The 27,998-nt window shown below is 36.7% G+C and overlaps 1 protein-coding gene, 1 long non-coding RNA gene and 1 pseudogene across 2 annotated transcripts; 1 reads left to right on the top strand and 2 right to left on the bottom strand.

The window, feature by feature from the left end:
• The first annotated feature begins 837 nt into the window (after positions 1-837).
• LOC146927438 (uncharacterized) lies at positions 838-13,660 on the top strand (annotated as a pseudogene).
• On the bottom strand, positions 2,385-4,267 carry LOC146927439 (uncharacterized). The gene is made up of 2 exons (XR_015005674.1): positions 4,138-4,267; positions 2,385-2,647 (listed from the first exon to the last, which is right to left on the bottom strand). It is a non-coding gene; the product is annotated as an uncharacterized LOC146927439 (long non-coding RNA).
• Positions 13,661-15,776: 2,116 nt separating the features above from the next.
• LOC146927437 (protein FAR1-RELATED SEQUENCE 5-like) lies at positions 15,777-18,663 on the bottom strand. Its single transcript, XM_085707078.1, has 2 exons — positions 17,751-18,663; positions 15,777-17,296 (listed from the first exon to the last, which is right to left on the bottom strand). Exons 1-2 carry the CDS (start codon positions 18,631-18,633, stop codon positions 15,777-15,779), a joined length of 2,403 nt encoding a protein of 800 aa, XP_085563204.1. The 5' UTR covers positions 18,634-18,663.
• Positions 18,664-27,998: the final 9,335 nt, after the last annotated feature.

The raw sequence follows: 27,998 nt of genomic DNA, 5'->3' as shown, positions 1-27,998 counted from the left end.
CAATTCAAATAAAATAAAAATTCAAACACATTCTCCTCCCTCCAATTCTTCACCTAGAAAACTCTTAGGCTTAATATCACTTTTCAAAATAGCACTTAAAAATAAAGCGCGCGCGTAGAAAGTAAAGACGGCTCCTATAGGATACTATAGTCGTTATGGGTGCCTAACACCTTCCCGTAGCGAAAACAACTCCCGGACCTCGATTCTCAAAGGTTTTGCTTACTTTTTCCCTTCCCAAGAAAAAATAAGATATCACCGGTTAAAAAGGTTCAAACTTAATCAATGTTTGACACCCGAAAACCAAGATAAAACAACTGCATCTGTGTAACCATTTCTGTTTAGTTGGAAAGTAACTGCATCTGTGTAACCCTAAATTGACATTCTAATTTCGAATTGGGGAAAATGAAGTCAAATTAATGGTTTTAGAGTGATTAAATGTGCTTATTATAGAATGTTTTGTTTAAAAATTATGCCAAAACCATTTGCCTGTGTAAATGGTTTCTGCGAGTTTCACTATGAAACCATTTTGCTGTGGAAATGGTTTCAAAGTGTTAAGTTGGTTCAATTATAATGTTGTTGTTGTTTGTTTGTTCATGATGTAAATTGATCATGTAGATCTTGTTACTATTGGAAAATTGATCATGTAGATCTTGTTCATGATATAAGTTGGTTCAATTATAGTATTGTTGTTGTACTTTGTAAGCACTTGTGCTGAGCAAATGGTTTTGGTAAACTCTGAAAAATATGCTAAAACCATTGTGCTGAACAAATGGTTTTGGTGAGTTGTACTCCAAAACCATTGGCTGTATTTAATGGTTTTATTTGATCATCCAGGTGGAAAAAACTACAGAGCAAGGTACATTGCCATCATTCAGTTTAGGACTTACACAAATGGAGGAGGAGGATGAAAAGAATATCAATGACTCATCATCTGCTGGTGATACAAATAAGGATCATAAAAAAAGAGCGGCTAAGGGCAAAAAGAAGAAGCATAAACCAAGAGAGGCTAAGGAGCATAAAAAAAGAGAGGCTAAGGGCAAAGAAAATAAGGAGCACATAACCAGAAGTAACAAAAGGAAACAAGAGAGTGAAGAACGATTGGAGGATGAACAAAATAATGTCACTGGTTCATCATCCGGTGGTGATAAAAGTAAGGAGCATAAAACAAGAGAGGCTAAGGGCAAAGAAAAGAAGCATCACATAACCAGGAGTAAAAAAAGGAAACAAGAGAATGAAGAACAATTGGAGGATGAACAAGAGAGGCTAAGGGCAAAGAAAAAGGTCACTGGTTCATCATCTGGTGGTGATAAACATAAGGAGCAGAAAAAAGATGCTAGAAGTAAGGAAAAGAGGCATAAGAAAAGGAAACAACAAAATGATGGTGAAGATTCTGATGAAGGAAGTTTGAATGAGGAAAATGCAAAGCACAGACTGAGGCACAAGCTGAGTATACCTAAGGTATATGAAATTATGAATTCAATATATCGAAAGAGAAACAAAACAGAGATCATTGAGGTTTTGAATAAGTCTGGCTTTGGTGGAATGCTGCATATCTGCAACTGGAAAAGAATCCACACTTTCTTTATGGATTGGGTTGTTAAAAACTTTGACAAAGATAACATGTGGATTGTATTAAGCAAGAATGAGGTACTTCCATTGAAAGAGGAAGATGTACATAGGGTGTATGAGCTTCCAGTGGCAGGGAAGAAGATTAACGTGGATCTCTGTTCTGAGGAAGCAATAAAGAAATTAAGGAAAGAATTAGGTCTGACTGGAACTTATTCGGCTTCTGTGAGGGTGACAGAATTGGAGAGAATACTGAAGATACTTGAGAAACCAAATGCGTGGGTGAAAGGTGCAATCTGTTATATCATTCACAATATTTTGTGCCCCACTAATAGTAGCTTTGTATCTCTCCAATATGCACACATATTTGAAGATCCAGCTGGGGTATCATCTTATAACTGGTGTTCCCATGTTCTTGAATATATGAAAGAAGGCCTGCAAAATTCGGAAGTTGCAAATCCATTAGCGGACTTCCACTTCCTAATGGTGATCATATTATATATTCTGTATATTTGTATTTTTTAAACAAATAAGTGTTAGATTTTTAAATTATGTATGTGCATGTTTTTATTGTGCAGATTAATTACATGGACAAAATGGGGGAGAGAAGTCCTTTTCTGACAGGACAATACAAGCGGCCATCACTTCGTGATTGGGATGTCATGGCGGCAAACCAAGAACTTCAGAAGGTCTATGACATTATGGGACTCGAGCATGGACTGACAGCCGGCGTAACCAGACTGCACAATGTAACACCCCATTTTCCCCAACTTGAAAATTTCATTTAAAATCAGAGTATTTAAGTCATAAACGGAATGTCACATACTTCTTGAGAATCATAAAATAGATAATAATAATTATCCTTCAAGTTCAACATCATAAAATCTGAAACTACGCAGCGGAAAATAGTTCAACATAATAGAAATCTTGGCACACAGGCCTTATTGGAAATTCTCATAAATTAGTTCATAAAAGAAACACGTAAGGAATAGAAGTAAAAGCAAGCCCCCATCCCGTTACGTATCAGAGCACCTAGACACCAACTGAGAGTCCACTCATGAACGCCTCTAATCTTTATTACCTGCACATTACCCACGGTCGAGGCAACATATACGCAGAAGGGGTGAGATTTCATAATCAATACATTAAGCATATAATCCAATAAAATGCATTTAACAACTTAAACATTAATAACATATCAACAATTAACAATTAGCATATTTTTCATTACATAACAAATACAATCATCAAATACCATTACTAATTTTCATCACAAATCATAATCAACTTAACACTCAACTTGACGACACAACTCATCCTTAACCATGCAACTCTATCAACTAAACAACAACCTAACAACACGACTCATCTTTGACCATGCAACTCTATCAACTCGACAACAACTCGACAACTTAAACATCATGAACTTCTTGATATGCAAATGCATGTGGTACCAATCATCAACAAAATGAGTTAACATTCACATAAAGAATTAATTACATCAATATAAATATCATAAAACATCATTATAGCATTCATGCAGCAACACTTCTAGTTTCAGTCACCATAACAGACTTCTGGAGCTTATGAAAGCATCCTAAACAGCTCTCTAACTTACTTCTAAGGTCATCTCAAGACTACACGTGCGAAAGGATCGCATCGGGACAATTTTGGGCAACTAACAGCCTAACTCGCAGTGGCGAGTAACTTCACTCGCAATGGCGAGCAAAGTGTGCATTCTGGGTTCCTACGTATTTACTCGCAGTGGCGAGTTATTCTGCTCGCAGTTGCGAGCTCACAGGTCACTCGCAGTTGCGAGTTGCGTTGCTCGCAGTTGCGAGTGTTCTTGCTCGCAGGTGCGAGCGATGAATGTCAGTACGGCCAGAAACCTAAAAATTCCAACTTTTCACTTAATCTCCTAATTCTAACCTCAATTCAACATCTAATTATCATCTTATGGTATATCTGAGTTCTGTACACTAATTTAGCATCAATCTAACATCTGTTCATGGTTCAATCATCAAAATTGTTCTTAAACCTAATTCTCAATTCTCACCAAAACTTAACCTGATCATGCTAAATTCATCCTATAGAATCATACTCTTAATAATATTGAAAATTAGTCTCACCCTTACCTGGTTATGATGAAATCGCAGCTCTCCCTCTAGTTCTCCTCTTTTCTGACTTTTCTCCCTTTTCTCCAAAAGCGTTTCACGTAAAAACGTTTCTAACTTATGTTTTCCCTATTTATCTTTTCGTATTACTCTTCTCACCTCTAAACTTACTCTTTACACATCACAGCCCAACTTCTAATATTTTTATTTTATTTCTCATATCTTATTTTATTTAATAATAAAATAAGTCACACCAACATAACAACTTCACAACATCAATATACTTCACGTCATTCTAGAAAATCACATAATTTATCTATAAATCATGCAAACTATTTAAATTCTTAAATCATATATATATAAATAAATATATAAATCCTCATTAAATTAAGTAAATATTTAAGACGGGCGTTACAACTCTCCCCAACTTATAGAATTTTCGTCCTCGAAAATTTACCTCAAGCAAACAACTCTGGGTAAGACTCCATCATCTTACTCTCCAGCTCCCACGTCAAGCTTTCACCAGTAGTGCCGCTCCTAACAACTCTCACTAGAGGTATTTCTTTGCCTCTCAACGTCTTCATTTTGCGATCATCAATCCTCAAAGGTAAGTCTCCACCGTAAGGTTGTCTCTAACTTGTACGTCATCACTCTGAATCACATGGGACGGGTCTGGAACATACTTCCTCAGCTGCGACACATGAAACACATCATGCAAATTTGATAAATGCGGTGGTAAGCCAACTCTATAAGCCACCGTGCCAATTCTCTCAGATATCTGATAAGGACCAATAAACTTCGGAGTCAACTTCTTAGACTTCAATGCACGACCAACACCGGTCATCGGAGTAACTCTCAAGAACACGTGGTCCCCTTCTTGAAACTCAATGTCTTTCCTACGCTTATCATGGTAACTCTTTTGTCGACTCAGCGACGCTTTCATCTTTTCTTGAATCATTTTCACTTTCTCAGTAGTCTGCTGAACAATTTCTGGTCCTAAAACTACACTTTCACCTGTTTCAAACCAACACAACGGAGTCCTACACTTCCGACCATACAAAGCCTCGAAAGGTGCCATCCCAATACTTGAATGATAGCTGTTATTATATGTGAACTCTATTAACGGGAGATGACTATCCCAAGTCCCACCTTGCTCAAGTACACAAACTCTCAACAAGTCTTCGAGTGACTGAATTGTTCTTTCCGACTGACCATCTGTCTGAGGATGATAAGCCGAACTCAATCTCAACTTAGAGCCTAAAGCCTCTTGCAAAATCTTCCAAAATCTAGAAGTAAATCGTGGGTCTCTATCTGACACAATGCTTGAAGGAACACCATGCAGCTTCACAATGTCTCGAATATAAATATCTGCCAACTGAGCCACAGGAAAACTAATATTAATCGGAAGGAAATGTGCCGACTTCGTCAATCTGTCAACAATCACCCAAATTGCGTCATTCCCTTTAGGAGTATTTGGCAAACTCGTCACAAAATCCATGGATATACTATCCCATTTCCATTCTGGTACATCTAACAGTGTCATCAACCCAGCAGGTTTCTGATGCTCTACCTTCGACTTCTGACAAATCAAACAAGAGTACACAAATTGTGCCACATCACGTTTCAATCCTGACCACCAAAACAGCTTCTTTAAATCATGATACATCTTTGTAGCTCCCGGATGAATGCTCAAGCTACTCCTATGACTCTCTTCCAGAATCATCCTTTTTATCTCATCATTGTCTGGAATACAAATCCTACCTCGGAACCTCAACACACCTTGATCATCGACTTTAAAGTCACCATCTTCAGTTTGATTACTAGCAACCAACAAGTCCATAAACTTAACATCAACCTTATGTGCATCTCTAATACTTTTCAAGAAATCGTTATCAATTTTCAGCATTCCTAACTTAACGCTCCGAGACGACATTTCACAAACTAAGCTCATATCTCTAAACTGTTCAAGTAATTCAAATTCCTTCACCATCATAGCAGACATATGTAAACTCTTCCTACTTAAGGCATCCGCAACAACATTAGCTTTACCCGGATGGTAATTCAAACTAAAGTCATAATCCTTCAACAATTCGAGCCACCGTCGCTGTCGCATATTCAATTCTTTCTGATCAAACAAATACTTCAAGCTCTTGTGATCACTAAACACCTCGAATCTCGAACCATACAAGTAGTGTCTCCAAATCTTAAGGACAAATACGACTGCAGCTAATTCAAGGTCATGAGTAGGATAGTTTCGTTCATGAGTTCTCAACTGTCTTGATGCATAAGCAACAACCTTACCATTTTGCATAAGCACACCGCCTAAGCCCAATTTGGACGCATCACAATACACCGCAAAAGGTTCATCAGGTTTTGGCAAAATCAAAACTGGAGCCGTCGTCAAACGCTTCTTCAATTCATTAAAACTATTCTCACAATGAACATCCCACACAAAGGTTTTACCTTTACACGTCAACTGTGTTAACGGAAGTGCCAACTTAGAAAATCCTTCTATAAATCTTCGATAGTATCCTGCCAAACCCAAAAAGCTTCTAATCTCTGTAACTGACTTAGGAGTCTCCCATTGTGATACTGCTTCAACTTTAGATGGATCGACTGCAATACCACTACCAGAAATAACATGGCCCAGAAAACTTACCTCGTTCAACCAGAATTCACACTTAGACAATTTAGCATACAACTTCTTCTCTTTCAGCACTTGCAAAACGATTTTCAAATGTTCTGCATGTTCTTCTTCTGTCTTAGAGTAAATCAAAATATCATCGATGAACACAACCACAAAGCGATCCAAAAATGCATGGAAAATGCGATTCATATACTCCATAAACACGCCAGGCGCATTACTCACACCAAAAGGCATCACCTTATATTCATAATGACCATATCGCGTCCTAAAGGCCGTCTTCTGCATGTCTTCATCTTTTACTTTAATCTGATGATAACCCGACCTTAAATCAATCTTGCTGAACACACGTGCACCCACCAGCTGGTCCATCAAATCATCAATTCTAGGAAGTGGATATCTATTCTTTATAGTTACTTTATTCAGTTGTCGATAATCAATGCACAACCTCATACTTCCATCTTTCTTCTTAACCAACAATACCGGCGCTCCCCAAGGTGAAACACTCGGTCTAATGAACTTCTTATCTAGCAATTCCTCCAACTGTTTCTTCAACTCAGCCAACTCAGAAGCTGACATACGATAAGGTGTCATAGACACAGGCTTCGTCCCCGGAACAAGGTCAATAGAAAATTCAACTTCTCTCTCCGGTGGTACATCAGGGATTTCATCAGGGAAAACTTCAGGAAAATCACACACCACCTGCAACTTGTCAATCACTGCTTGATTCTCCAAAGATAAGGATGCCATAAAGGAAAACATCAAGATCCCATCGCGTTCTAATTGCTTCAGCTGCTTAGTAGACAAAAATTCTGCTCCACTTTCCTCTTCAGCAGAAGAGAAACACACCGACTTACTAAAACAATTAATGAGAACATGGTTGTACTCTAACCAGTTCATACCAAGAATTACATCCATTCCACTCAGAGGCAGACAAACTAAATCAATCTCAAAATCACGATCAAACATAGACAAAGGACATCGTAAACAAACAAGAGAAGTAGTCACCGAACCCTTAGCTGGAGTTTCGACGACCATTTCTCCACTCATATCAGACACAGCAAGACCCAACTTAGAAGCACAATCAAAAGCAACAAAACAATGTGTAGCACCAGTATCAATAATAGCAACTAAAGGAGTATTGTTAATATAACAAGTACCTCTGATCAAACGATCCTCATTTTCAGTCTGAGTACAAGTCAAAGCAAACACCTTCCCTCTAGTCTGAGTCTTCTTCGGATTCGTACACTGAGACCCAATATGACCCTCTTCTTTGCAGTTAAAACACACAATGTCCGCATGCTTACACTCTACAAGTGTATGTCCTTTACTGCCACAACGAAAGCACCGTTTAATATCCTTAGTACAAGCAGTACTCTTATGGCCTTTCTCGCCACAAGTGTAACAAACAACCTCAGCACCAGCATCCTTCTTATTAGACCTCCTCTCATCATTAGCTCTTCCTTTTCCTTTGTCAGCAGGAGCACTGTAAGGCTTTGGGCGACTTTGTTGGCCCTTACCCCTCTTCTCACTCATAATCTTATAATGAGCTTTGCTGTCATCTTCATAGATTCTGCATCTACTCACCAAAGCAGAAAAGTCACGGATCTGTTGGTAACCAATGGCTCGCTTAATATCAGCACGCAAACCATTCTCAAACTTGATACACTTGGAGAACTCAGCATTGTCCCCCGTGTAGTGTGGATAGAACTGAGCCAGCTCCACAAACTTTGTTGCATACTCTGTCACCGACATGTTTCCTTGCTTTAGCTCAAGGAACTCGATCTCTTTTCTCCCGCGAACATCCTCAGGAAAATATCTGTTTAGGAATTCTCTCTTAAACACAGCCCAAGTAATAACTGCATCATCCTGCTCTAGGGTAGGTTGGAGGCTCACCCACCAGTCATCAGCTTCCTCAGCCAGCATATGCGTTCCAAAACGCACCTTCTGATCATCAGTACATTGCATAACTCTGAAAATTCTCTCAACCTCCTTGAGCCACGTCTGTGCTCCATCAGGGTCGTACCTTCCTTTGAAGGTAGGAGGATGATTTCTCAGAAAGGTCTCCAACATTCTCACATCAGCATTCGCACCAGCACCAGCATTTGGATGTTGTCCCACAGCTTGGGCTACAGCTTCCAAAGCAGCAGCAATCGCAGCATCATTTCTTCCAGCCATTCTAGTCCTCTTATAGCAAATAAGATTCGCAGCCTCCAGGTCTCTTCTCTGCACAACACACAACATTTAGAATATCATAATAGTGGTATTCCAACTCCTAAAGACACAACTCGACTCACTACTTGGCCGGACGGACCGACCTGCTCTGATACCAATTGTAACACCCCATTTTCCCCAACTTGAAAATTTCATTTAAAATCAGAGTATTTAAGTCATAAACGGAATGTCACATACTTCTTGAGAATCATAAAATAGATAATAATAATTATCCTTCAAGTTCAACATCATAAAATCTGAAACTACGCAGCGGAAAATAGTTCAACATAATAGAAATCTTGGCACACAGGCCTTATTGGAAATTCTCATAAATTAGTTCATAAAAGAAACACGTAAGGAATAGAAGTAAAAGCAAGCCCCCATCCCGTTACGTATCAGAGCACCTAGACACCAACTGAGAGTCCACTCATGAACGCCTCTAATCTTTATTACCTGCACATTACCCACGGTCGAGGCAACATATACGCAGAAGGGGTGAGATTTCATAATCAATACATTAAGCATATAATCTAATAAAATGCATTTAACAACTTAAACATTAATAACATATCAACAATTAACAATTAGCATATTTTTCATTACATAACAAATACAATCATCAAATACCATTACTAATTTTCATCACAAATCATAATCAACTTAACACTCAACTTGACGACACAACTCATCCTTAACCATGCAACTCTATCAACTCAACAACAACCTAACAACACGACTCATCTTTGACCATGCAACTCTATCAACTCGACAACAACTCGACAACTTAAACATCATGAACTTCTTGATATGCAAATGCATGTGGTACCAATCAGCAACAAAATGAGCATAATAGGCTCTTCAACGTGTGAGCACAAAGGCTGCCGGGCCTAAAGCTCCCAACTTTAATGAGCACAAAGGCTGCCGGGCCTAAAGCCCCCAACTTTAATGAGCACGAAGGCTGCCGGGCCTAAAGCCCCCAACTTTAATGAGCACAAAGGCTGCCGGGCCTAAAGCCCCCAACTTTAATGAGCATGCAATGAACTCAACTTCCAACAACTTAGACAACGACGTGTACAACTCATACGACTCATAATCATGGACGACTTCTTAAATTCCAACAACATAGACCGACTCATGCAACCTCAAGACACTAACAGTCGACAACAGAAAACAGCAGCAACATACAACAATTAACAACGCTTGAATGTGTTAACATTCACATAAAGAATTAATTACATCAATATAAATATCATAAAACATCATTATAGCATTCATGCAGCAACACTTCTAGTTTCAGTCACCATAACAGACTTCTGGAGCTTATGAAAGCATCCTAAACAGCTCTCTAACTTACTTCTAAGGTCATCTCAAGACTACACGTGCGAAAGGATCGCATCGGGACAATTTTGGGCAACTAACAGCCTAACTCGCAGTGGCGAGTAACTTCACTCGCAATGGCGAGCAAAGTGTGCATTCTGGGTTCCTACGTATTTACTCGCAGTGGCGAGTTATTCTGCTCGCAGTTGCGAGCTCACAGGTCACTCGCAGTTGCGAGTTGCGTTGCTCGCAGTTGCGAGTTCTGGGTTCTAGCTCGCAGTTGCGAGTGTTCTTGCTCGCAGGTGCGAGCGATGAATGTCAGTATGGCCAGAAACCTAAAAATTCCAACTTTTCACTTAATCTCCTAATTCTAACCTCAATTCAACATCTAATTATCATCTTATGGTATATCTGAGTTCTGTACACTAATTTAGCATCAATCTAACATTTGTTCATGGTTCAATCATCAAAATTGTTCTTAAACCTAATTCTCAATTCTCACCAAAACTTAACCTGATCATGCTAAATTCATCCTATAGAATCATACTCTTAATAATATTGAAAATTAGTCTCACCCTTACCTGGTTATGATGAAATCGCAGCTCTCCCTCTAGTTCTCCTCTTTTTTGACTTTTCTCCCTTTTCTCCAAAAGCGTTTCACGTAAAAACGTTTCTAACTTATGTTTGCCCTATTTATCTTTTCGTATTACTCTTCTCACCTCTAAACTTACTCTTTACACATCACAGCCCAACTTCTAATATTTTTATTTTATTTCTCATATCTTATTTTATTTAATAATAAAATAAGTCACACCAACATAACAGCTTCACAACATCAATATACTTCACGTCATTCTAGAAAATCACATAATTTATCTATAAATCATGCAAACTATTTAAATTCTTAAATCATATATATATAAATAAATATATAAATCCTCATTAAATTAAGTAAATAATTAAGACGGGCGTTACACACAACACAATTGAAGGTCCCCTTGTATTTTGTTTTGATGCAGATACTTGCCCACTCTCTAAGGTGAGATATACATAAAAATGGTTTCACAATTAAAGCTAATCAGAACCATTGAAACAGACATATGTTTTTCAAAATACTAATAGTACATATACATAAAATTTTTGCAGGCACAGATGCATCTTAATCATTGTAGGTCTTGCATACAAATCTACACTACAACTGCTGAAACCTTGGAAAGAAGAATAGCTGAGGGAAATGTTGAAACTTCTGGGGAAAATGATGATGTTCCAAAAGATACAACCAACGACAGTCCAATTGAAGTTCAACCTGAATACGACGAGAATAACAGTTCAAGTCATGAAAAAAGTATGGAAGCACCTGATAGTGAAGAAAATAGAGGGGATGGAAGCACTGGAAGGGAAAAAAGGTACTGCATCTAATTTTAAGTCTTAACATGATTTAATGTTTGATATCTGCATAAGATTGACACATATAAGAAAATGTTTAATTCAGTGAAGAAAATCATGACAAAGATGTATCATATGAGATTGATGATGATGATGGAGAGAATGAGATTGATGCCAAAATCCTTGATGATTCAGTGAGTAAAGCATGCAATATTTCCGTTACGCAGGAAACAATCTTGAGGTTTCCAGAGTTTTTTGATGTGGGAGAAGCTTCGAATGCAGGGTAAGAAATGAATATAAATGATGTGTTTCAATGGTTTTTAATTTGTGATATGTACAACTATATGAACTAACTAATGCTTTTCTATATATGATGTGTTTGTCAATAGTAAATCAGTTAAGACAAAATCTGAGACAAAATCTGAAGCAAGCAATGTGAATCAAGAAAGGGTGATGGAGGAAGAAAACCAGGAGAAGGACACGGAGCAGGAGAACCTGGAGAAAAACACATCATTTAAGACAAAATCTGAAGCAAGCAATGTGAATCAAGAAAGGGTGATGGAGGAGGATAACCTGGAGAAGGACACGAAGCAGGAGAATGCGGAGGAGGATAAGCATCTGGAATTCGGTAATGACATTATTGTAAAGTAAGTATCAACCAATGTGACATTGCTTCATTAAATTCTGCAAAATATAAATTCTGCAAACTAACAATTACATAATTTATTTGACAGGGCAACTCCGTTAAGGTCAGTGTTAGCAGATGAGGTAATTGACTTGGACAATGACAAAAGTGTGAAGGCAAGGAAAAGAAAGACCAAGCATGACATATCTGGAAAAGCCCCTGAGCGTAAAAGAAGAGCTGTAAAGAAATCGAAATACCTTGAAAGCCCTTATGATGAAGCTGTCTACGAGTCAAAATGCAATAAGATGCAAAAGGACATATCAACATTTGCATGGAGCAATTCACTTAATGAGTAAGGAAAACCATTTTAAATATTTATTGGCATATTATATGAATTAGTACTTCGTTAGCACTTTGGTAAACTCTGAAAACTATGCTAAAACCATTGTGTTGTGTAAATGGTTTTGGTTAGTTGTCCTCCAAAACCATTGGATGTATTTAATGGTTTTATTTGATCATCCAGGTGATAATGAAGATGATGAGTCACACTGTTAATGTTTATTTGGCTATACTACAGTTTCTAATATCATATAATATCGTATTAGTACAAACGCTAAATGCTTTATAATAATGTAGGGAGGAGTTTTTGTACTGCTCGGAATACAACGCTCATGCTTACGCTCTACAAAGAAGAGACTTGTGCACACTTAAAAAAGATGAATGGGTGTCATGCTTCGTTATAAATGTCTGGGTCAATTGCTATAACTGGAATCAACAACCAGCTGACAAAATGACAAGACTGGTCACACCATTCATGAATTATGTATGCATTACATTTCATGAATGTTAAAATTTTAAATACATAATGTTTAGTTCTTTTTGAAATTGATTTTGACTCATTTTATATAAACAGGTTGACTTGGAAAGACCTGATGCCCTGAATATAACAGAAAAGGTTGCATTTGAACGATTCATCCAAAAGCTGAAAAAGTTCAAATACATGGATTGGTAAGCTATTGACCCTTCATGTCTAGAATATGTGAGACTACGTTCATTTTATTTTTGAAAGATTTCTACACATTAATTGTTTGAATTATATGATGTTGATTGTTTTTTTACTGATGAAATAGATAATGACACCAGCAATAATTGGAAATCCGGGTAGTCATTATGTATCCTTCGTAGTGAATCTCAAGAGCCAAAAGTTACAATTCCTGAACAGCTTGGCAGGAGATCCACTGCACATGAAGAATGGAGACCCAACTGTGTACAAACGAATGTTTGATGTATGGCTGAAGGAGGTGGAAGCATTCGTGAAAGAATTGTATAAGAAAAGCAACATCACAATGCCTTTCCAGTTTAGCAAATTTACATGGGAAACACCAAAGGTGCCTATTCAAACTGATAAAGACAGTTGTGGAGTGTTTTGCATGAAGTTTCTTGCTGAATGGGAGGATGGCAATCCACAAATGGAATCTTTCAAAGGTTGGACCAAACTGAAAAAGCGTGGGGAGAATGGGAAGGTTGCAAGAATTATGGATATGAGAATTGAAATCTGTTCAACAATATTAACTGACTCAAGCAATAACAAAAGACAACATGTGGAGAAGGCAGCAACTTCAAACTACAAAGAAGTGCTTGAAAAGCTAGCATCTCCGATTAAATAATGAATTAGTTTTAATGTTTTTTTTTTGGAGTTTTAATGTTTTTTAAGGAGTTTGTACACAGATGTTGATGAATTTATATATTTCTGTCAAGTTTATGGAGTTTTAAATGATGAGACTATTACTGAAACCATATGTCTGTTTTAATGGTTTTGATAGCTTTAATTGTGAAACCAAAATCATTGTCAAATGGTTTTAAAAGATGGAATTATTACTGAAACAATAAGTTTGGTTTAATTATTTTTAGTGTTATAGTGCAAACTTATAACATAGAAAACAATTACTTAATTCGAATTAATCAATCAGTAACCACTTTTTTATTTATTAAGCTTCATCATCTCTCTTTTGTTTCTTCCGTTGTAAAACAAATTTCTGCATTTGTCTAAGTAAAATTGTGGTTTAATGGTTTATAAAATAAAAGAATAATGAAAATTATTATTGAGAAACAATTTTAAATAACGACCTTTACTGAAACCATTAATACGGTTTAATGGTTTTGAAAGTGTTCTATGTGAAACCAATATAACTGCCTAATGGTTTTGTAACAAAATATTAGAGACACATAAATTTCCACGGCCCCACCAAGATAAATACGGGAAAAAGGTATAATAACGGTTAGAATGGAAGAGTCAGAGTCATGGACAGTTGAAAAATGCAATTAATTTAAAAAAAGGAGTTAACTATGGTTTTGTAGGGAAGTTGAAACTAAATGAAACTGCCTAGTATGGTTATTAAACTGCTTAGGATGGGAAGTTGAAACATAAGGATTAACATATTCCTATATATAATGAGGTTGCTTTAGAGAATGTTTCAGAATTAGTACCATAATTGTCAATCATTTTTTATCAGCTTCCCATACAAATTTTCAGAATAAGGTCTTGTGTCACTTAGATTTCAAAAACAAAAAATGTCAGACGTCACTACTGCAAATTCGTTTCCAGTTGCTGTAAACGGAGACATCGCAAGGGCAACAGATCTTGCAAATCAGATAAGAGAAATCATCGTAAACAACACATTTGAAGTATTCTATTCCGATGCCAATATTAGAAACCAATTATCCCAACTTTTAAGCCAAATCCGTCCACTAAGAAACCTCCTCAATCCTGTTCATTCAGGATTAGTCTGTTCATGTCTTCAGTTGGAAAACATGTTTGCTGCAGGTTTACCAATCATTGAAACCGATACCCTAAATGCAAACATCGCAAGACAGGAACTTTCTGTGTTCGAACGACAATGGAAGGTGCTCAATGATGATTTTGTCGCTGCTGAAAAAGCAATGACGGAACTATCATTGCAAAAGCATGCCTCTGATACTCGAATCGAAGTATTGGAGAAGGCACTTGCAGAAGAAAAAGAAAAAGGGAAATTGACCGGGACAGAATTTGAGGCATCAAAGGTTCATCACTTGCAGCTGGCGGGGAGGATTATGGCTGGAACTGAATTACACACAACGTTGCAGAATGCGGTTGAGCAATGGGAGCAAAAGTACAATCAACTTGTGGTATGGAGAGAGAAAGTGTTGGATTGCTGGACAAAAATCAGGGCGTTCTATGGATGAAGAAAAAAGTAATCTTAGTATTTATTAGTAATCATATTTATGTTTTCATAATATTTCTGTATAAGTATTTTTCATTTTGTTATGTTTGGATTTATAATGTTAGTATGGTTTGTAATGTTTGGAACTATAATATTAGTATGTTTTTCCAATAATGCTACATTGTTTAAAAATGCCTTGTTTGATTATGACTTTAATTTATATCATCTGTTTCCTCTTTGCTCTCAACATGCCACATCATGAATGAATTCAAGGAATGAGTGGTTTCAATTTCGAAAACATAGTAATATTGTCACCGCGCATTACATCAGAATTGACATCATTTACTATTAATTTTATCACTTGAATAGATTGAAGCAAATTGCAAAACTCAGTAATTTATCCACTTGACTCAGAATTGAAAATCTTAACTAAACCATAATTATGGTTTAATGGTTTTGATAGTGTACTATATGAAACCAAATTAACAATCTAATGGTTTTGTACCAAAATATAATAATAAATACGTAAAAACCAACAAATGTGAAAATGTATAGTTTCCAGAACATAATATTCAAACCAATACATAACAATCAAGAATTTGATATAAAATCTAGTACAAACTTATCACATATAACATAAGTGACCACCTTTTTAGTTAAAGCCTCATCATCTTTCCTAACTTATAACATAAAAAACAATCAGTGCCCGCTTAAATTGTTAAAGCCTCATCATCTTTCTTTTGCTTCTTCCGAGCTATAAGGAATTTCTGTCTTGCCCTAGCTTTTTCATAAACACTTTTAAGTCGCTTCTTTGACCTAATTGAATTTGGTCTTTCTTTGAACTTTGGTGCAGTCCCAACAGATGGTTCACAGACAGCAACTGCTTTTGAAGACTTAGAAGGCGTAACGGATGATCGATCTGTATGACTACCTTTAGAAATAAGAAACTCCTCTGCCTTTTTCCCTGCCTCAAGAACACCGTTGAGAAATATTTCAGATGCCTCCGCATCTGCGCAAACACGTGTAGAAAGCTGGACTGTAACAGCACAAATTTGTTGATATCGTTGTGCTTGAGTGGTGTCTTTAGTGCCAACATTCATGGTAGATTTCAGCTTATCGACAGACGGACGCACATCTCTAGTCCACCGCTTTAAAACATATTGTGCAGATATAGTCTTCAAAAAATGATATTGCACATGACCACCTAAGAACTCCAAAATCTTGAAAACATGTCGACATAAAAAACCCCGGTTCTCAAACATACGACATGAACACGTAAAACTTTTGCTCCTAATGTCGATTGTGACAACCCTTTCATCAAGTCGATTATGATCTTCAAACCTTGGGGAAAGGTTTCCTTCAAGTTCTGCATCCAAAACATCAACATTTGAAACCCTCTCATTATCATTATCAACATCGTCGTAATTATAATCAACCTTCTCAATTGTAAAAACTTTGAAGAACTTGTTCAATTCAGACCCTTTTGTTGTGTCCTCCTCAAAATAGTATTTGAAGGAAAGGTCATACTGACTGTGAATAAATGAAAAGGAAGATGGTGTATACTTGTTTACTACGGACCGCATAAGCTGACTGTTGGGATAATTATTTTTTGTTCTAGTGTTTGCAGCCTTGAAGTCCAAATCAGCATGATTATCCCTCATTCTCTGAACCATAATGTTGAAATGACTAAAGAATCGAACAAGTGAATGGTCTGGCTGCAAAAATCCACGAAGAAAAGCATTGAAAGACTCACTTAACTGAGTCGTTTTCAAACCAGCTGTAAAATGAGACCTCACCCAAACTGAAGACCAATGCATACGATTTGAATGAGTTTGAACAAGCCACTTAAAGTCTGAAGTAGGCCTTCCATTAAAACAGTTTTTCATCATCTGATCCCAATTGTAGTCGAAATCTGATTCATCTTCGACATTTGAAACCAAATTAGTTAACTCATCGAAAAATGCACTGTTTGCACGAGAGCCGAGATTTTTCTTTGCATTCTCTCCCATGTGCCATGAGCAAAGACCATGAAAGACACCTTGAAAAACATTCGGAATTGACTTCAACAACGCACCAGCCTGGTCTGTGTATATGGTTTGAGGTTTCTTATTGGACATACACTTCAAAAAAGTTGTAAACAACCAATCAAAAGTAGCTGATGTCTCATCATACAGTAGCGCAACACCAAATAACACACTCTTACGATGATTGTCAAAACCAAGAAAGGCAGCTGAAATGTAAATGAACCAAATCAGAACAAAATACAACATATTTAAAAAATATAAAACCATTGTGCTGTGTAAATAGAAAAAGCTATTCATTTAACAACTGTAAAAAAACACAAAAAAACACCTATGATCTTTGCATAGCTGGACATAGCACAACTTCTCAAGCGAGATGTCTAAACTCGCAAACACAGAAAGAGCTATTTATTTATCATTGATAAAAAAACACATATGATCTTTCTATGGCTGTACAGAGCACAAATTCTAAGTCAAGATAGGATCACCAATAAACCAGAACATTAAAATCTAAACCTTCAATCAATATAAACATTCAACTCTAAACACACACAAGAGCCAAATTAACACACATATACCAGAGCCTTCAATTCTAAACCAGAACATTCATTCAAATTTCAAGAATATAAGAATTAAAAACTGTGAGAAGTACAAAATACTAACCTAATGGCCGATATTTATTGTTTGTTCGGTAAGTTGTATCAAAACTGACAACATCACCAAATAGAGCATAATCTTGTTGCATAATTCCATCTGCCCAAAAAATACTAGCTATGTCTTCTGCAGCATCAACTTGGATATCATAGTAAAAACCTGGTTTCGAGAGAGCTTCATTTCTAAAGAATTCTTGAATAACAGTTGCTTCACCAGCCACCATCTCCTTTTGACGAGTCGTCATTAGATAGTTCTTTAAGTCCGAAAATCGAAAAGGAAGATTCTCCGTGCCTCCAACACCTTCACCAATCACTTCATAAGATGTTCTCATCGACATTCCAGCTTTAGAATTTATTAAAGCAAGTTGTCCTTGAACTTCATTTACTTCTCGAAATGATCTCAAGTAGCGCAAATGCTTTGGTTTATGTAATGGATGACAGTGATCAACTTCCCACCTATATATCTTATAGACATTCAACGCTTCATCCAACTTCAAATATATTCCAGCTTTACAACCAACCCTTTCCTCTGGTTTTTCTTTAGCTTTCTCATACTCAACAAGAACTGGACTGTCACATGTTGGCCTGTTTTTAGGATTAAGCAGACTTCCCTTCTTGAAACCTTCTTTGTTACAAGCATAACACACATAATGTACCTTATCCGATTTCTTATTTTGTGAATTGTTCTTGGACTTCAACATACTCCTAACAGAGAATCCAGTGTTATATGCATAATTAAAATAAAAATCTTCAATCTCTTTTATAGATTTAAAGACCAAAGACTTCCATGATTCTTTATCACTAAAGGAGTAACATTGAGAACTATCCGCATCAATAACTGAATTTTCAACCGTCAATTGTCCACTCTCAGATGAAGTTGATATCAAATCCATTGAAAACAGCAACAAACACTATTAAGAACAAAAAAACCATTAGATATGATAAATTGAAACTACTGAAAAACTCTGAAAAACTATGTTAAAACCATTGGCTTGTGCATATGGTTTTGGTGAGTTGTACTCCAAAACCATTGGCCTGTGGAAATGGTTTTGGTGAGTAATAAGCTAAATTGCTATCAAATTATCCCTAACACTCATACTCCAACAGTTATTTTAAATGATTCAATCATCAGTTTTATAACATTGAGTTAAAAACTCACAGTTGAATATTCACATTGAGTTAAAAACATCACAGATTGAATCAAATTAACTGATGTAATCAACTGATGTAATCAACTGAACTAAAATATCACATATTGCAATGATTCAATCATTGCAATGATTCAATCAAGTAAAATTCTTACTACAACAATAATTTGCAATGATTCAGTTTACTTCAGTTTTATAGCATCAGTTTTCAATTCAATGATCCTTAACTTCAATTTTAAAGCATCAGTTTTCAATTCAATGATTCAACAGTAATTTTATATAATCAACAATGATTTTCAATGATTCAACCATCAGTTTTGTAGCATTTAGCAAAAATATCACAGATTGCATCGAATTAACAGACTGAATCATATAAATGAATAACTCGCCGGAGAAATACCTCGGAGTGAATAACGTCAGAGGAAGGTGAGAAACACGTCAGAGAGAAAGGTGAGAATCACGTCGGAGAAGCGAAGAAAGGATGAGAATCAAGTTGCAGAAGCGAGAAACGGTGAGAATCGAGGTGCCGGCGATGAATTTCTGAATCGCACGAATCAAGATGAATCAAGATGAATTTCTGAATCGCACGAATCAAGGGTGAATCACGTCGGAGAGAAGGGTGAAAATAACGTCGGAGAAGCGAGCGAGGCTGAGAATCACGTCGGAACGGCAAGAAACGGTGAGAACCGTGATCGTGAAACGGCGTGGGCGACGGAAACGGTGAGAAAAGCGATCTTGTTAGGGACGAAACACTGTAGCATCTGAAGCTCAAGATTAGAACACGTGTGCAATATCGGACGGTTGTGATATGTTTGAGCTGAAGCACCAGATTATAACACCTGTCCTTGATCTAATGGTTCTGATTTGCTTATGCACCATGCATAAGGAAATCCTTATGCATAATAACTTTTGCCCTTTTGTGCATCTAACACAATAAATCAACTAGAATTATTTATTTAAGTCGAGTACATTTTGTCAAACCCAAATAAAAAAAAAAATAGGCACACTCAAACAAATATCTTTTAATTTAAAGATTAAATCTTTTCTTTTTTAAGGAAAAGATTAAATGGTTTTGTTGTTGACTGATATGACTATTTTAACGATCTTTTAATTTCTTTAATTTGTTGATTGTGTCTATATAAGACAAGACTAGCATGTTAAGGCAGATAGAAATTATAAAAGGCAATATTGAAATTAGTAAGTTTGTGTCACGATTTAGTCAATGTGAATCAAAACAAGAAAAAGAAAAAAAAACCAACAGTAGAACAACTAAACCATAAATTTCTTATTATTAATTTGTAGTACAAAAGCCACCATTTTTTGTTGCTCCATTTTACACTCGCAATACCTGTCATGCCAATATACAGCACTGTAAACCAAGGATTCAAACTAAGATACATGAATCTTAAATCTTTGCATAAAAACTATATTGATTACTTATTTTCTTGGACATGAACTATACGTACATATAACTTATTAGGGCTTATTTTCTTAATAGCATACTTTAGAAACGAGTACAATCATCTGCATAGGGGTACTTAATTTGGTGGCGACGCGGCTTCTAATATCAAGGCTTCTCAACCTGTGGTTTGCGGACATGTGGTTTCTTTACCGGTGGCTTGAAAACGGAGGGCTTCTCAACTGATGGTTTGTACACCGGTGATTTTTCAACTGGCACCTTTTTCATCGAAGGTCTGTACACTGGTAACTTCTTATGTGGTGGCGGCCCACTATAAGAAGGTGGAAGTGGTCCATATTGTGCAAGACCCTGAGGGATGACAATGAGAACAATAAGGAGCAACACTAGGAAGCGAAAGGAAGCCATCTTAGTATGATTTTTGAGTTTGGTACATAAAACACAAGAGTGATTAGCTGCTTTTATACTAGTCTTCGTCTCTGTGAGTCTACTCTCATGTACGAAAAGTCATTAGTTTTTGTGAATTTTTCCACGTTGATACAAGGTGGAAAAATTATATGGCAATTGGAGTAAACAAGTTGCATCAAGGTGACATTTTCCACACATCACGACACAATCAAGTATTATATTTCTTGCCAGATATTTTTCTGTGTTGCATCAAGGTAACATTTTTCCACACACACCACGACACGATCAAGTTCAATCAAGCTACTATTGATATTAATTATCGATGGTCCTATTAATAAGGAAGCAGATATTTAGAATGGTTGGATGGCAGCATGCATAATGAATTTAACTAGATAGGGCAGTGATGAGAATATGCATGGAAGATGTGTAGCCAGCTCAAATATTAATGCAGAACTTGGGCCTAGCAAAGAGATATTATAATTCTTCCTATTAACCAATGAGACATAACATAAGGGATATTTAATAAGGGTGAAATGTTTTCCCATCCTTCTTGAGTGTCCTAAAATTTTTTCATTTTATCCCGTTCGAATTCTTTAATCCTAACGACGTATTTGCTGTTTTGGGATTATAGAATCCGAAAGCTTTCGAAACATAGAAGATCAAGAAACTTCCCATTAAACCATATTCTACATCAACAATAACATAATTGAACTACAACAATAGGAACAACAAAAATTCAACAACAGCGGTATATAGCAACTAGGCGTGGAAATGGGCTAGGCCGGGCTGGGCTTTGTAAGGCCTAAGCTTAGCCTACTTCAAAAATTATAGGCCTGAGCTTGACTTATTACCCGTCATAGGCTCATTTTCGAGGCCTAGCCTGACCTTTTTAAAGGACTGATGAAGCCTGAAAGCCTATTTAAAAGCCTATTATATGCTAAGGCCTGACAACACATGTAAACCTACTCCTAAATAGGCCAAAACTTATTAAGGCCTAAAACACACAAATATGTTTACTACTAAATAATGAATTTATATGAAGGTCTAATCACACCAATATATCAACTACTAAATAACCAATTATATGAAGGCTTGTGTTTATGGAAAAAAACTTCAAAAATATCAATAATGGAAGATATATTATATATGAAAAATCTAATAGGCCGGCCTGATGGGCTTAATAGGTTTTTATGCAAGCCTTAGCCTGGCCTGTTTAATTAAATAGGCCTTATAAAAAGCTTGAGTCTGGCCTTGTTAATAAACGAGCTGGGCCGAGCTAGGCTTTAAATAGGCTAGGCCGTAGGCCCCTGTCGGACGGCCTGGCCTATTCCCACCCCTAATAGCAACATAAATCAAACACAAACAAGATCATGGAAGAATCAAGCTAGGTTCTTCATCGGGTTCATCCATACATGCCCTGATTTCTTTGTATGTACTAGGTCGAATCGAGCTTGCCCGAATAGCATCTCAACAAAGTATGTCTATCTCGATTGGTCCCTTGGAACAATGTTAAACAATTATATAGAACATTATTGTTCTCACATGTATGTCGTTTTGAAGTTTCATGTAGTTGAACCAAACACATCCATCTAAATCGACGGACAAACGATGATAATCATAACTTCAGCACCCTTTTGTTGTCACCATGGTTGAGACGGCCATTAATTTGGTCAAATTGATCATTCAAATCAGACAGTGTAACATCAACACTATCCTAAATTGATTGGGTATCCCCTTGTTGTAGTAAACCACATGTAGGTTAGAGTTCATTTCGACCGGATAAATGTTAATTGTTATGTGTAGAATGAAAATGAACCGACCACACCAATTTATAAAAGTTTTTTTAAGTTGCGGATCACATAAAACTTTGGTGCATTGTAGACCACAAGGTTTTACTATCAGATTATAGAATCTGAAAATTAACATGCATATATGTTTCTGGTTATAACTGTACCAAATCCTCAATTCATCAGTTTTCAAACACACTTGACTTCAGTATGTTAACATGTTTTAGATTTTAAAAACCGAACACTTAAATTATTGGCTCAACTTATAGAATCTGAACCAATAATGCATATAATTATACAATTTTTTGAACATATATATATACATGTTCTGAACATATGAAGTTTCTCAACATAATATTAAGCATAACATAACAAAATAGGACATAGTGTATCACATAATATAAACCAGTAATTAATCAACCTATAATATCGACCGTCACGTCATTAATGACAGTGAAAAATCATTAAAATTGGTGGGGATTTTCCTCAAAAAATTAAAATTGGTGGGGATTAAAAAAAACTCAAAAAATGTAAAATAGGAGGATCAAAATTCCGATTAAGTTAAAATAGGGAGATCAAAAGGGAATTTAAGACTAATAATTATTATATAAAGAAATGAATTAGGAAAAATAAAAAAAAGTTATTATGAATATTTATTATTTTAATATTCCGTCTCAATCCAAGTTTAAGTAATAAAATAAACCGTTGTTGTTTTTCGGGCGTTTCTTTTTTGCACACCTTGTGCAGGATGAGTCGTCGTTGTTATTAATATATATCATTTTGGCTTGTTAAAGAAAAAAAAACAGAGTATATTGGTAAAGAAATAATTGTTGATGGAAATACAAGAGGGTATTATAAAAAGGTACAAAAAATATTCTCAAAAGGATCTTGTAATTAAGGACGGAGTTAGTATTATTTGAAGGTTATGTTCTCTTTATTATTTTTATTATGTGTTTCGCTCTTGCTGTATTTTCACTTGGTCTCTCTGTCTCATTGCTCACTTTAGTGATATTGGTCTCTCTGTCTCATTGCTCACTTTAGTGATAGGAAGAAGTCTTCTTTTGTTGCATTTGGTACTCTTGTCGTTCATTTTACTCTTAAATCTTCTATTAGTGTTTGTTTATATGTTTGAGTGTTTGTTTACAGGGTTTAAGGTGTCACATGATGGAATCTTGGTGTACTCAGGAACGGATCTGAATTGTAATGATTGGGGACAACTGACCTCACTTGGTCATTTTTTTTTTGTAACCAATGGCTAAATAATTTTGGGAAAATTGCACTTACCTCTCCTAAAGTCTCTTCAAATGGCAGAAACACCCTGTTCTGGACCGGTCGAAAGACCTAAGACCCATCTACTTAGGCTCGATACAATCCAAGCACAAATGATGCATTTGGCAATATTACTCGCAACACACCTCTTCCCCACAAGGGGGGTGCACGGAGCAAACGAGACCAGTTCAAACGAACTGCAATGTCTCTTCGCACGTTCCCGGGAATCTCTCCCTGACGGTTACACTTCCCACGATTTCGTAACCGCCGGGCGCACGTGTGCCATTACAACGGCTCTGCAGCCACCCACCTCTACATATAAGGGACTCTTAGCAGTCCCCAAGGTAGAATTTATCTTCTCTCTAAACCCTCATTCTCTGATCTCTACTTACTTGAGCGTCGGAGTGCCTGCAGGTACACACCCCTCGTCGTTACAAGAAGCATTCTTGAAGTATTCAACCACCACTTAAACCACCGCATTCAAAGCACCGACAGTCACCTTCTGATCAGGTACGATCAGTGGCGCCGTCTGTGGGAAAATATAATCTCTCCCCGTTTTTAAACCACTAAAAACCAAAACTTTCCAAGAAACTACCATGACTGCCAACGGTGCAAGCTCACGGATACGAAGTGAAGTTCGTGTCCTTCAACAGAACGGAATGACATCTTCCCCTTCACCTGTGGGTACACCTCAAGAGGATGCCATACAAATAATTCCTCAACGTGATATTTGTGACACCCTAAATCCCAAAAATAAATGTTATAATTATTATTTCGAAAATAGAGTTTGATTCGCAGCGGAAAGTGTCAAATACATTTTTTTCTAATAATATAGGAATTCTTCCGCAAGGTTCATGATAACACATTGACTCATAACAAACATAATTCAGATTTCGCTTCCTTGAAAATTATAATAATATTAACATCGAATATTTTGCTTTTAAAAATACTTTCTTTTACATCATAGACAATGACTTTCTTACAAAACTAAGTAAGTAAGCATATCCCTTTTCCCGTGTCACTATCACAGCAGTGCATTTCCCCAAAATAACAGACGACGCAAGACAAGTCTTCATGGAAGGCATGTACTTGACTCCAAGACTCATAACATATAGAACTACGGTTTCGCAACCGCAGGGCCAAGCCAGCAAACACAAACAATAAAGAGGTGAGTTTCGAGAACATGTAATAGTATAAAATAAATGAGAAGAACACATAAGCAATTAAGTGAAAGTCGTATCACATCACAACATAATATTCAGAGCATTAGAGAATATACTACATCAACTCAATCCACATTAGTAAGAAAATATTATTACAGCATAAGAACCAAAATCATCACAAACATAATGACACAATTCAATTCTAAAATAGTCACAACACATATAGTCATCAATAACCATCTTCATAAGAACATCAACATATAATCATCTTCATCGTCTCACACAATTACATTTATTCACCAAATCCAAATCATCATCAATTTTTATGCATATGGACTCAGTCGTAAGACCTATATGAATGTGGTACCACACCTACTCATCATTTTGCCAGAGTTATATTACTGGACTTTTCTCAACATAGTTGCCAGAGATATGTTACTGGACTTTTCTCCCACATAATTGTCAGAAGTATGTTACTGGACTCCACCGTCACCCTCCTCCCTTCCAATCCAACCTATATCCACCACGATGTAGATTCAATCATTGGTGGTGCAATGATTGGCTTGGGCCGTCCGCATCACTCGGCCATCGATTTCTCTCAGCGGTTGTTTTCTCCATTGTTGGTGTTCATGGTGGTGTTAGTTTGTTGTGTTTTTGTGGTGGTTTGTGATGGTTTTTGGAGGGGTTTTATGGTGGTGGTGGTTCTTGGCGTAGTTCATGGTGGGTTTTTATCTAGCAGGATGGTTTGTGGTAGTAGATCTAGATCTGGATTCGGATCTTGCATTGGAAATTTACTTGTGGGGATTTTGTGTTTTGTGCATAGTTGGTTGAAGGATTAGGGGCGAGTGTTACTTCTGGGTGTGTCATGCTTGTTTTGTAAGTGTTTGTACCAATCTATCATGAACCACTCCTGTTACTGCCGTTAAGCACGCTAGCCAGCAATTGGAAAATATTGCAGGGGGCGGTGGTTAATTCATACAACTTTGACTAATTTTTATTTTATTTTTATGTGGCGGTGAGTTATGTTTGTGGTGATGATGTTGAGGAGCTCGTAGGTTGTTTTTTGGTTGTGTTGGTTTGTGGTGATTCGTGGTGGTTTCCATGGTGGTGTTGATACTTGGTCTTTTCTGGTTGTGATGCTCGTGGTGGCTGGTGTTGGTTTTTGGTTGTGATGCTCGTGGTGGCTGGTGCTGGTTTTGGTGAGGATTAATGGTGGTTTTTGTGGTGGTTAATGGTAGTTTTAGTGGTGGTGGTGGTGGCTATGCTTTTTGTGGGTTTACTTCTATGAGTTTGTTGTTGATGGGGTTTTCAAATACATGATTGTTAGACGGTGTGGCTTGTTTAAGGTGCGGTTACATGGGTTTTTGGTAGGTTCGATGGTTATTTTGGAGAGGTTTTTCAACGGTTTGGCACAAGATTTGTTTCTGCTATTGTGCATGCGTTTAGACTTTGGTTTTTACAGATGACTTCTTGGTTTGGTGTTTAGTTTTTATTGGTTTCGAGGGCCCTCAATGGAGGGTGGTTTTTGTTTGTTTGTAGAAGTTTGTATTTGATACATGATTGTTTGTTTGGGTGTTCCACATATATAGACACACTTTTTTCTTTGTATATACGACGCACTTTTTCTTTGTATGTTGCCTCGTTTATTGCAGGCAATTCATCTGATATGGCGTTCATATGTTCTCTCGAAAGTCGGTGTGTTTGCTTGGAAACTTTTACAAGAAAGAATACCAACTAAAGTGGCGTTGCATCACAGAAGAATAATAATAACTTAGTGCAGCACCAACAACATGAGAGAAATTACAAGAAGATCCAAATCCCAGACTTGGGTAGTATGATGGAGAGAATAAAATTTTGTTCATGGGAGTGGTTTAGTTGTAAAAAGAAAGGAATATTACCTTCTTATTTACTATTTGGCATTGTAACCCTGTGCATCTAAAGGAAGATCGTTCATCTAAGGGGAACCCTTTGTACCTCTATAATAATTTGCATGTAAAAATTAAAAGTCCAGATTCTCTTAGACTTTTCTCTTAATTGATGCATCAACAGGTACAAATAAAGAGTCTTGAAAACTATGATGCCGAATTTGAAAATTTAATTTAACTAACGATATATTCTTTAATTCAAGTCACTAAATTCTCATTTCGCATAATAAGTAATCAAGAATCTTACCCTTGCAAAAATTGTCTTGTCGTGAATATTTTACTAGTTTTTATTTTTTTGACGTTAAAGACAATTTCATTAATGAAAGTCTGGCAATAAATCAAATGTCGAGACTGCAGAAATACAAGGCGGAGTTTCTTCAATCCATATGCAATCTAAATTCTTAAGAGCATATTTTGCTAAATAATGAGCACATTGGTTGCCTTCACGCCTAACATGCGAAAAATTTAAACTACGAAAACTACCCTTAAAACTAATACAATCTTGAATAATTGATCCAACATAGTTTGGAGATTGTTGGTGAGCATTCAACGCTAAAACCACATTAGAAGCATCGGATTCTGCTATAAGATTCAGAAAAATATATCTTTTGCAAATTCCAAACCCTTCCGCATAGCTAAAGCTTCTGCAACCTCTGAATCTAGTGATGAAAAGACTTGCCAGCAACTAGCACCAACGACAACACCTTCATTATCTCTCACCACAACACAAATACCCCACTTATCACCCTCTATCGAACCTGCTGCATCAACATTAAGCTTATAGAAACCACTAAAAGGAGCTATCCAATGAATATCAGATATTGGCAAAATTGGACCTCCACTTAGTGTCTCCACCAACACCGTACTAGCACTCTTAAAATTCACAATAGATCTTTGTGCCTTTTGAACAGTGGCAGCCACATCAACATCAGTCCCCTCAAAACATTTCTTGTTTCTAGCACACCATATCTCATAACACAAGGCCAAAACATGGACTATAATATCCTCATCGATATTAATAATATTTTCCTCCAACCACTTATGAAAAGGAACATACCTGGAATCATGTGAATTAAATAGAGCAAATAGTCACTTTAGTCCCTGGCTCTGCACCTCGCTGTCACACAGGTCCCTGACTCAT

This window comes from Medicago sativa, chromosome 4, assembly GCF_051527215.1.
Source record: "Medicago sativa cultivar Bolivia chromosome 4, Bolivia_mono, whole genome shotgun sequence".
Lineage (NCBI taxonomy): Eukaryota > Viridiplantae > Streptophyta > Magnoliopsida > Fabales > Fabaceae > Medicago > Medicago sativa.
The sequence above is the reverse complement of the archived record's forward strand: the minus strand, read 5'-3'. Positions and strand labels throughout refer to the sequence as shown.